Raw genomic sequence first — 12,227 nt, forward strand, 5'->3', positions numbered from 1 at the left:
CACTCGTAGACGCATGCATTTTCTGTAAAGCTGCTTTGATATGATATGTATTGTGAAAAGTGCGATACATATAAATGTAAATTGAATTGGATTAATAGTGACACAACTTTTTTAGTTTGTCTACTTGTGTATCAGTTTGTTGTTCAAACTGAAAAGGTTAGAATTACTTTTATACAACAAAACAAGTTGTTTATACTCATAGAAATGGAGTAAACTTCACTCAAGGGAACATGAATCACTCTAATGGACTTTTACAGCAAAACATAATTAAATCATGCTCAAACACAAATGATTTATGTGCATCATCAGAGCTCAGCACTGATATCTGAACCTTCACCACCAAACTTGACATTCATATTAAAATTTTAAGTTGCCCATTCTAGGTGGCATAAAAAATTTATGATTTTTTTTTCTACATTTTACATTTAATCGTTTGAAGAGTGTGAATATTTTACAGTGAAGTTGGATATATATGTATGTATATACACAGGATTGTTTAAAAATGAAATGCAGATCCAAAGACATCATTCAACTCATGTCTGTGTCCTTGAGTCAGTTATATTTATTAAATCAGTTCTTTTTTTGATGTTGCATCTTTTGTGCATCAATCCAACCACTTGTTTTACTTTCAGCTCTGAACTGATACTGCATTTCAGCTTCTTTTACATCAAAATACAAAGGAAGCATGTTCTTAAGCCTAAATACAATCTGTTCATCATATAAAGTGATTGTTCAATTCATGTGGATTAGTTTTATGATCACTTTATAAACTTTTTGAAGCGTCAATGGAGGGACAGAAATCTCTCAGATTTCATCAAAAAGATCTTCATTTGTGTTCTGAAGATGAACGAAAGTCTATCGGGTTTGGAACAACATGAGGTTGAGTAATTAAAGGGGTGGTATAATGCCCTTTTCACAAGATGTAAAATAAGTCTCTGACGTCCCCAGAGTGTGTGTGTGAAGTTTTAGCTCAAAATACCCCACAGATATTTTTATATAGCATGTTAAAATTGTCACTTTTTGAGGGTGAGCAAAAACGCACCTTTATGTGTCTGTCCCTTTAAATGCAAATGAGCTGCTGCTCACGGCACAGGGGGCGGAGCTTCAACAGCTTGTGTCCTTTTACCTCACACAAACATGCACTAGAAATGTCAATGTTTATGTTTAATGATGAATGATGATGAATAATGAAATCATAATCAACCACCCCTTAAATTATTGAATTTTCATTTTTAAGATATTTCTCCTTGTATAGAATCTTGTTGGTCCTATTGTTGATAGCAGTTTTTGTCACGTTGGCGTCGTGTGCATTGATGCCCTGAGGACCAGACGTCACTGTGACATCCATTTACACACTCAATCTTCTCCAGAGGACATTATCTGAGCCGACAGCGGTCTATTTGATTGGCAGCTTGAGCTTCGGGACTGAATAAACACTGTAGATGTGTTCAGAACGGGTCGGGACCCGTGATGTCAGGAGGCCGAGCTAATGCAAACCTGCCTGGCTTTCTACATCTGGCATGACGTGAACGGTTTCTCTCGGACTCTATCGTGGGATTTGCCTAGTATTCATTAGAAAGATTAATTTCTATTGCACGTAACAGGTGCGACTGCATGCGTTAATTGTTTTGGCAGCGTCGCAGGCTCATAATGGATCAATATTTGTCATTTGGCCGGATTCCAGCGTTGAGTTACAGACTCTGAGGAGCGGCGAACACATTGAAAATGAATGTTAATACAATGCATGAGCGGCTGCAGTCCAACAACCTGTGGCCCAGTAATGTGTGTGTGAACAAACCAGGAATTACTGAACAGGAACAAACATTCGGCAAATTGCTGCTGGTTGCCAGAACAGAAATGAGTTACTGAGATGTTCAGGTGGTTTATAAGCGGTTTCTGGAGTAAAGAGAGTCCTGTACCCTCAAGTCATTGTTTTATGCATATATATATCAGCATTTTATTCTCTCTAGATGCACTGCAAATAATGTTCTCCCTCTGTTCCTATTAAATCAATATACATTTGCTTGAGAAGCAAAATGACTTAATATATTATGTCTTGTTTTCTGAAAAGAGCGATCAATATTAAGTTTTGAGTTTAAGCATAAAACAAGAACATTTTGCTTATTCATTGGAAAGCGTCCTTGAGCCCCGGAAAGGCGCTATATAAATAAAACTTATTATCAACAAATATCTGTCAGTGGGGTCAGAAAAATAAATGTAAATCAAACGGGAAACAAGATTATTTTTCTGACCCCATTGACAGATATTTCACTACATTTTCATACATTATTCAGAAAACTTAATATCTCCAGTCGTTTTGCTTCTCAAAAAAAAAAAAGGCAAAAATACAGAGGAGGAACAACATTTTTTTTTTTTTTTTTGCAGTGCAATATTATTAGTAGATCTACACAACCTTTCAAAAGTTTGGGGGCGGTAAGATTATTTAATGTTTTTGAAAGACGTCTCTTCTGCTCACCAATGCTGCATTTATTTAATCAAAAATACTGTAAAAACTGTAATATTGTGAAATATTATTAACATTTAAAACAGCTGTTTTCAATGTGAATATATGTTAAACTGTAATTTATTTTCAGCATCATTACTCCAGTCTTCAGTGTCACATGATCCTTCAGAAATCACTCTGATATGATGATTTGATGCTGTTCTGATTCACACTTTTTACATTTTGACACGATACTTTTTGTTTTCAGGATACTTTGATGAACAGAAAGTTCTAAAAGAACAGCATTTATTTGAAATAGAATATTTTGTAACATTATAAATGTCTTTACTGTCACTTTTGATTAATGCATCCTTGCTGAATAAAAGTATTTATTTATTTAATAACAAAATCTCACTGACCCAAAACTTTTGAACTATAGTGTACTGTAAGTAAAAATGAAAAATGGTCCATTGTCAGAACATGACAAATACTGCAAGGGTTCACACAGTTTAGCGCACTGGGGATAAAATCAGCTCAGCGTCTCACCTGGGTCTGAACGAGTTTGAGTTTCAACACGAGTGAATCTGCATGTCTTTTATTCCTCATCGAGACTGTGTAATTGTGTAACTCCTCAAATTAAAGCCTCTTTGCTATTCATGAAGTTCCACAGCAATATTTATCTGCGTTTGGAAGGTAAACACACATGGACACATACAGGAGGCTGCGTAAAACTTTAAGCACTGTCCTGTGGTGTGACATGATATTTATAATTATTATTATATGGTTATTATGCATGCAGCGTTTATGAGTTCTATTAAATGAGAGGCCACATGGAATAATTTGTTACACCTCAGGACTATTTAAAATGAACTAGTGAAGGAAATGATGGTGAAAAACTGCCAGTTACATGACATGAAATATACATTTTTTCTTTGCAAATTCACTATGTTTGGGGTCAGTAAGATATTTCTTTAAGAAATTAATACTTTAAATTGATCTAAAGTGACAGTAAAGACATTTGATAAAGTTACAAAATATGATATTTCTAATAAATGTTGTTCTTTCTATTCATCAAAGAATCCAGATTTTTTTTTATCATGGTTTCCACAAAAATTTGAAGAAGCTGTTTTCATTTTGATAATAATTAGAAATATTTCTTAAGCATCAAATCATCATATTTTGATTTCTGAAGGATCATGTGAAAATGAAGAAAAAAAAGAAAGAAAAAAAAATATATAATTATAAAAGATAAAATATATAATGATTTTTTTTAATAATATATAATAATATATCAAATAAACAGTAGAGTATATTTAAAGTTTAACCTAATATCTCAATCTAAAAAAAGCTGGAAAAGCAGCAATGTCCGTAAATGAAAAACCGTCACATACGAACCGTTCTCCGGTTGTTCTTTCCATTCCTCCAGATCCAATGACGGGATGTTCCCGCAGGAGAGAAAGTCCTCCGGGTAAGTTTCGACTCTGAACGGATCAAGAGGAACCTCCGTCACTCCGCTGTTGTCACAGATGACACGAGACAGAGAGTGCCTTTGGAGTTCCTGTCTTTGTTTTGGGGAAAACACACCGGGATGTTCCCACCAGAATCTGAATCACACCAAAAACATCAACATTTTGATTGTGCGATGTGTTATTCTTAGCATTTTGACATGAATTCAGACAAGTTAAAGGAATCATTTGACAAATAACATCTCTTGTGCTTCTCCCAAGTAAAATAAGGGTTTGGAATGACATCGGGAAAAGCAAATCTTGTTTTAAACATCTAACCTCTGTAATTTGTACTAGTCAAAGCAGAACTGCATGACTATTTATTGAATAATGGCACTATTGTCTTCAGCTGCTTAAAGCTGAACTGAACTCATTTCAGAATTGATCAACTTTTACACAGTTATTGAACAGAACTGAATCAACACTGAACAGAATTGAGCTGAATAATGACACCATAGAGTTCAACAGCCGGGTTCTGGATGTGAAAACTCATTTTCTCCATAGGGAAATTGTTTTGAACGATAACTTATTAATCTTTAAAAACAGACCTAATGTGAGCTCCAATGTTGTTAATCAATGGTATTTGAAGCCATCAGCCCGCATTATTTTAAAGGGGTGGTATAATGCCCTTTTCACAAGATGTAAAATAAATCTCTGATGTCCTCAGAGTGTGTATGTGAAGTTTTAGATCAAAATACCCCACAGATATTTTTATATAGCATATTAAAATTGTTACTTTTTGAGGGTGAGCAAAAACGCACCATTTTTATGTGTGTCCCTTTAAATGCAAATGAGCTGCTGCTCCCGGCACAGGGGGCGGAGCTTCAACAGTTTGTGTCATTTTACCTCACACAGACATGCACTGGAAATTTCTAAAACTTTTAGCCTTTTATGTTCAAACCGAAGTCAGAATGATGGAGAGACTCAAGAAGAAGTGACAACATGTAGAAGCAACAGGACGTTTCTGAATGGTTAGTTGATGAATTTATGTAGCTTATGTGTAGTTATCTTCTAGTCATTGATTAGCATATTCTGTCTTGATAATCTATAAATCGTGTTCAGGGGGCGGGGTTTATGTCAATTTTAGGGTTGGTGATGTCACTAACCCGGGAGGAATGTTGTGTAGTTCCTACCAGTCGTTTGTTGTAGTCCTTAAAAAGCGATTTCTTTAAAAGCAAATATCTCCCTTTGCTTTGAACTTTGAGCGTCGTAACTTAGCTGGTGTTGTTTATGCTCAAACAGCAACATTACACACTAACTAAAGTTAGAAAAGTGAAATCATAATCAACCACACCTTTAAATTATTTTTTTTAAATAATTGTGCTAAACAGTGAAAAACTAAATTACTAAAGTACAGAAAATTTACCAATCAGAAAGTGGCAAAAGATTTATTTAGCTCCGCCCACTCCTATGAAGCACTGTGATTGTAATCAAGTCGATCCCGCTACACTCTCAAAATACTTAATTATTTCAATATATATGCATATTTTGCAATAATCTTAAAATATATTGTTTTTATAACATTTTTAAATGAGTAGTTTTATATTTCTAAATCGTTTTTAATTTGCTTCATGGGATTGTAGATCTTTCCCTCACTAAACACAGTCTTGTACTTTTGTATTTTTGTCCGATTTTCAATGACTTTTTTGCTTCAAATCAACGTTTATAGTGTTGTGATTCTCCTCATACCTGGTTGGTTTGGTTCATGGCTTATAATGCTTTAATGAAGACTTTTTTTGAAATCCCTATGGGAGAAATGAACGGAAAAAATACTTCCGGAACCAACAATGCTGAAAACGTGGACGGGCACTATTGAACTCTGTCTTTTTACAGCTGCTTCCCCACTAACAAAAATATGTTCTAAGAATATTTCTCTAACGTTCTCATTAAGTTTTGAAAACGTTATGTCTTTGTTGCACTCTGAACATTAAAAACGTCCAGTTACGGATATATTCCATTTTATCAAAATTCCATTTTCCGCATTCCATTTAATCAAAACTAACCAAATTATGTTCTAAGAAAATATCGTTTCGCTTACGTTCTTATTAAGTTTTGAAAACGTTATTTCTTTGTTGTTCATTTTTTTTAAAGTCTTAAAAAACTGTTTTTTTTTGGTTATGCGAATGTTAAGGAAACATTCCATTTTAAACATTATAGGAACGTTACTTTAGAATGTTCTCTGAACATTCCAAAACAAGTAGTTGCATTTAAAAAAGCATGCGACGAATGTGCAACAAACATACTTCAGAAATATCAATAATGTTTTGAGAACATTATTAAAGACCAGATAACTTTAAACGAACGTTCTATTAATGTTACTGGAAGAACATTTGCTGGAGAACCTTGCGAGAACTTTAGCCAAAGATCGTTCCCTGTTATTGAAGTTTTCATCAATGAATGTTATTTTCCTGTTTATTACAGTGAAGCTGCTTTGAAACAATCTGTATTGTATAAAGCGCTATGGAAGTAAATCTGACTCAGGTTAACAGTAGTTGAGCAGTGTCTCAGACCTCACCTGTCTCCTTCCCTCAGCATCTTCATCTGTTTCCCGATCAAACATGTGAAGAGTTCTCCAGTCCTGGCTCCAGACACCGGCCGTTCCAGAACTCCTCCCAGCCACACATCCATGCTGTCCGGATGTCCATACACATCCATTACTTTCTCTGCCAAAACATCACTCCCGACCACCTCTGCCAGATCTGATCGGGTTTCAACTCGGTCTAACCCACAGAAAACCCTCCACTCATTGTAACCTGCAGGAGAAAGACGGGTTTACAGATCCACTACAGGTCCACTTTCGACTTGTTTATTACGATGGTCCACTTTTGACATTATACAACTACATGTCAGCTAACTCTCATCAGAGTATCAGTAGACTAGTATATTAATATCCTTCTTTCTCTCTTTGGTAATTCTTGACCAAAATTTTTTACGTTTTTTTTTATTCTTTTTACTTCATCGGAATGGTACGAAACTTGGTAAAGGTTCTGGCACTTGCTATGTGAAAACACACACACACACACACAAAAAAATCATGGATGAATCAAAAAGGTTAAATGGTCCTGAAAAAAAAAATCAGCTTGTGCTCCTCATGGTCAAAAATGAGCGCATTGGAAATGAATGGGAGATGAATTTCCAACCTGAATTTCCTCTAGTGAAAACTTTTGGTACTGCAGCCAAACAACATCTTACGATGATATATGAAAAATAGTAGTATTTATAGTATAGTGGTATTTTTGTGCATTTTTCATAACAATAAACAAAGTTCACTTTTTTTCTTTTTTTTTACTTTTTTCACTTCAGCAATAATCCGCCAAGTGTCGTCTTTGAAAAGCGATCAAACTTCAGTCTGTTGCTCTCTAAGCATTCAAGATTTACGACAGTTTAAGTTGGAAATTTCATTTTCAGGTCTATGCTCAAAAAGTAAATAAATGGATAATTACTGCATAAATATAATTTGGTACCATAAAATGCCCTAAAAACACAAAATATTAAATTAAACTAGAATGTACATTTCCTGAAGAAAATATGAGTGGTACTTGCAGTGGCAAAACTTGGCACTGGGCAGATGCTAACACAATTAACAATGTTGCGATACCATGATATACCACCTTATAGTATGATTTATTATGATTTATCATTCATCTTTCTAGCATGGTTTACCATGATTTACCACATTATCACAGAAGAAGAAGTATGAGCAATAACAATAGTGATGCCTTGCCTTTTGCAAGCACCACTAAAAACATTATCAAACTAAAATACAGTACATTCATTTCATTGAAAAAAAAAAAAAAAAAAAATTGGTCATTTTTGACTGACACGCGAAGAGCACCAGAGGGTTAATTCTGACATAATATTCGACCACGGCTGTTTCTCATGATTTATCCCTCTGTAAAATTATGTAACGCAACAGCTAGGTCACGACATTGATGTTGATAGACACTCATCAAGTCAAGGTAATTTCAGTGCTAAATTGGACTAAATTGGACCATCATGCTAAAAGCGAGTTGTAAAATGAAGTGTGTAATAACCACTGCAATCTTGTATTATTTCCTGACCCTATTTTGATGTAAAGTAAATGGACTCGAGGAAGGAATTGAACAACCCTAAACTAAGTGTTAGCAGATATGAAGCAGACAGTCTACTAATATATATTAATATATACTATATACTAATAATTATAATTATATATATATATATATATATATATATATATATATATATATATATATAATTCCAGTAATACTCTAATCACTGCAATAGTTGACATGGAGTTGCAAAGTTTTTTTGTTTTGTTTTTTTGGGAGGAGTCGGAGTGGAGTTGAGAAGAGAGAAGGGATTCATAGTTGTCATAGGTCAGAAGTGTTGGATGGCAGAGGTCGGTTTCAGATGCATAATTATAAGGGGGAGATGTGTATTCCATTGTAATGAAGTCTGTAATAAGATTTTTCCAGTGGTTAATGTGTATATTGTTACGAGTTTTCCAGTTCATGAGGATAGTTTTCTTGGCGATGGTTAGAGCTATGAGGAGCATTTTAGAGTTTATATTTTTGTGTGTGGAGTTGCAAAGTTATTAGAATGTCTAAAGTGGAGCATCAGAATAAAGTGTTTGTTACTGATGTGTTTATTAAATAACAAATAATTGACAACTACTGTAAAGAATTAAACTCTGGTTCTGATTCAAGTTCATTAAAAAAAGATTAGGTAAAACTTTACGATAAGGTCACATTAACAGTTAATATAATAACTAACATCAAATAGCAATATGCAATTCATTTGTTACAGTATTTATTCATTTATTCATCTTTGTAAAAAAATGTTCATTTTTAGTTCATGTTAGCACGTGTGCATTAAATAATATTATTACATAGCTTGGTTGAATTCTAATGTAGAATGCGGTGTGTTATTTCTTGATAACAGCCGCTGCTAAGTATAACACACCGTTGCCATGAAAAACAGAGCGTTGCTATGGACGCAGGATTCTAACCGTAGAGACGGAACGGACTATTTTCTTTAGCGGAAGCAATACAATCGTTTTTAAATCAATATTTTGTGTCAAATTATTGATTTATTTGGTAGGTAGCCATGTAATAAGTGGGATAATGTAGAGCGAGGCGGTTGTTATAGCGAATACAACCCCGTTCAGACTGATTCAAGCTCTGCTTCGCGTCGCCTGCGTTCTGACGTACAACCCAGAAGCGCTGCGCTGTTACACTACGTGAACTCACTCAGAGAAACACTGAAGAAAATGAATAGTGGAATAAAGTCGTTATTTTTGTTTGTTTTTTGCGCACAAAAAGTATTCTCGTCGCTTGATAAACTTAAGGTTGAGCCACTGTAGTCACTTGGACTATTTTAACGATGTCTTTACTAACTTTCTGGGATGGCAGATCTCAATTACAGAGAAGCCTATGAAGGAGTGAGACAGCTCTCAGATTTAATCAAAAATATCTTAATTTGTGTTCTGAAGATGAACGAAAGTCTTACGGGGTTGGAACAACATGAGGGCGACGAGTAATTACTGACAGAGTTTTCATTTTTGGGTGAACTAACCCTTTAAGTGTCAGTAATAATAAGCGTTCTGATGTGTCACCTGGTAAGCCGTGATCTCGTCCTCGCTGCAGGTTCAGAGCCGCCAGATCCACAGTCTCCGGGATGTTGAGGACCACGAGTCTCTCCGTCAGTTCTTCTGTCATGAGATGTTCCTGGTTCTGGAGGACAGCAGGACGTCCCAGAAGACCTCGCAGAACCGGGTCCAGACCACCTTCAGAGAACAACACATGCCATCAAACACTGACCAACACACACACACACACACACACAGAGATCTGCAAATGTGTGGATCACAGTGCTTGGGAGCTGCTGACTTCATTTCCCCTTAAGGCGAGACACGGCAGGCAAAAACATTGATTTTTCATGAAGTGGTCAGTTTTGAGGTTTTGGGCTAGTTTACTCCTTCAATATGTGTTCTTTCAAGCTGCTATAAAGAAAACGTTGAAAATATACATTAAGATGTTTATTTTATTACATTTTGTTTACTTGCGGCGGTAAGTTTCTCCCGAATTTACCAAGAAGTTAGCATTCCAACGCGACACGCCGAGTTACAACTGTTTACTGAAGTCAGTCATGACGGGTATCGTTGTAAAGCTCTGAGTCTCCTGCACAACGCTGTGCAACCCAAATATGGGCATTTCCTTTCTATCAGTAACCAATCGTGAATGTCCAAAGGGGGGTTTAAAGCTAATGACGAAATCTCATTTAGAGCTATTTAAATCTTTAAATGCCGTTGTGGTGGATTTTTAATAGATAAAATAGTAAACTGTATATTAATACAAGGTAATCTAACCTTATTTCTCTTTTCAGGCCTAACATGATGACACTTTGAAACACAATGTACTAAACTGTTCTGTCCTGTGTTTTTGAATGTTGTATGTTTTGTTGCCATACCCCTTTTACTTTGGTTGTGTGAGTGTAAAAATAACAAATATGGGAATTGAAACTAGACAGATGACTAAATTTGAACCTTGTGATTAACAATGAAGTAATCATTAAAACAAAGTTTGCTTTACCTGGTAACAGAAGGGTTTGTCTCTGAAAACCAATCAAATTGTGGGGGGAAATTATGTAATGCAGCATGACATTCTATAAAAACTGTTGTATTCGTGTTAGCTGGTGGGATTCTCAATGGAATTTGTCTGAGATCCTCCGGCCTTGCTTCTTCTTGGGGGAGATTCTCTGAGAACTGCTCGAGAGATCCTCCGACCGTGATTAAAGCATTTAAAGGACATTTGCTAAGGTCTGTTTGTCGATTATTCCTGCGCAGGAAGAAAGCTAGTTAGGGAAGCAAGTTAGTTAGGTAGACTATATATTAAAGGGGTGGTTGAATATGATTTCACTTTTCTAACTTTAGTGTGTAATGTTGCTGTTTGAGCATAAACAACATCTGCAAAGTTACAACGCTCAAAGTTCAAAGCAAAGGGAGATATTTGCTTTTACAGAAATCGCTTTTTACTACAACAAACGGCTGGTAGAGACTACACCACATTCCTCCCGGGTTAGTGACATCACTAACCCTAAAAATTACATAAACCCCGCCCCCGGGAATGCGATTTATAGATTATCAAGACAGAATATGCTAATCAATGACTAGAAGATAACTACACATAAGCTACATAAATATATCAACTAACCATTCAGAAATGTCCTGTTGCTTCTACATGTTGTCACTTCTTCTAGAGTCTCTCCATCATTGTCTGACTCCGGTTTGAACATAAAAGGCTAAAAGTTTTTGAAATTTCCAGTGCATGTTTGTGTGAGGTAAAGGGACACAAACTGTTGTAGCTCCGCCCACTGTGCCGGGAGCAGCAGCTCATTTGCATTTAAAGGGACAGACATAAAAACGGTGTGTTTTTGCTCACCCTCAAAAAGTGACAACTTTAACATGCCATATAAAAATATCTGTGGGGTATTTTGATCTAAAACTTCACATACACACTCTGGGGACATCAAAGACTTATTTTACATCTTGTGAAAAGGGCATTATACCACCTCTTTAAACGTCGACTGGAGACGTTAGGGATCGTCGATTGGAGACAGCCCAGGGAGAACGTCGATTGGAGACGTCCCCGGTAGACTATTTATTAAACGTCGATTGGAGACGTTAGGGAGAACGTCGATTGGAGACGACCCCGGTAGACTTAGAGTAGGAGCTAGATAGGGAAAAATCCGACACCGTTTTCTCAAAATGAGTTTTTTTTGTCATTCTCCAGTACAAACATCTCAGCCTATGTAGCACCTGTGTACACCAAACGTTCCAGTTATACACTTATTCTGAAGATATTTTCAGAGGGATTTGTTAATAAATCATTCCTGGCCTGATTTATGCGACATTTTAATAAAAAAAAATATGGCGAAAATCGATTTTTTAAGGCTATGGACAGTATATTTTGATTTAGGTAATGAAAGCATCCTAAAATCCCTCTAATTTTTTTTTTTTCATCTTGTGTGTAAACAAAATGAAAAAAGAATTTTTCACTAGGCTTTATCATATGTTCAGATCTATCTACCGAAAATATATGCAAAATCACGCATATTTAATGAGATAATGCATCATTTGCATAATTAAACACAAATTTCTAAAACTTGTAATACATTTTTTTTATATACTTGTGTAAGTAATCAACTGGAAGTTTCATGGTGATATCGATTATTTAAAAAATGTACCCTATTCACCTGTAGTGTCTCGCCTTAATAAGAATCAGAAATAAGAATACCAA

General features: G+C 35.5%; 1 protein-coding gene across 1 annotated transcript in view; it reads right to left on the minus strand.

Moving 5' to 3' along the window:
- tpo (thyroid peroxidase) overlaps positions 1-12,227 on the minus strand; it is a gene marked incomplete at its 5' end in the record, with an annotated part of 41,857 nt that overhangs the window by 912 nt on the left and 28,718 nt on the right. Inside the window, 3 exons of the mRNA XM_084096326.1 lie at positions 3,839-4,047; positions 6,464-6,701; positions 9,545-9,715. Coding sequence (XP_083952452.1) covers positions 3,839-4,047; positions 6,464-6,701; positions 9,545-9,715 — 618 coding nt within the window. The remainder of the gene's footprint in view (positions 1-3,838; positions 4,048-6,463; positions 6,702-9,544; positions 9,716-12,227) is intronic.

This window comes from Abramis brama (assembly GCF_963993115.1).
Source record: "Abramis brama genome assembly, chromosome: 21".
Classification (NCBI taxonomy): domain Eukaryota; kingdom Metazoa; phylum Chordata; class Actinopteri; order Cypriniformes; family Leuciscidae; genus Abramis; species Abramis brama.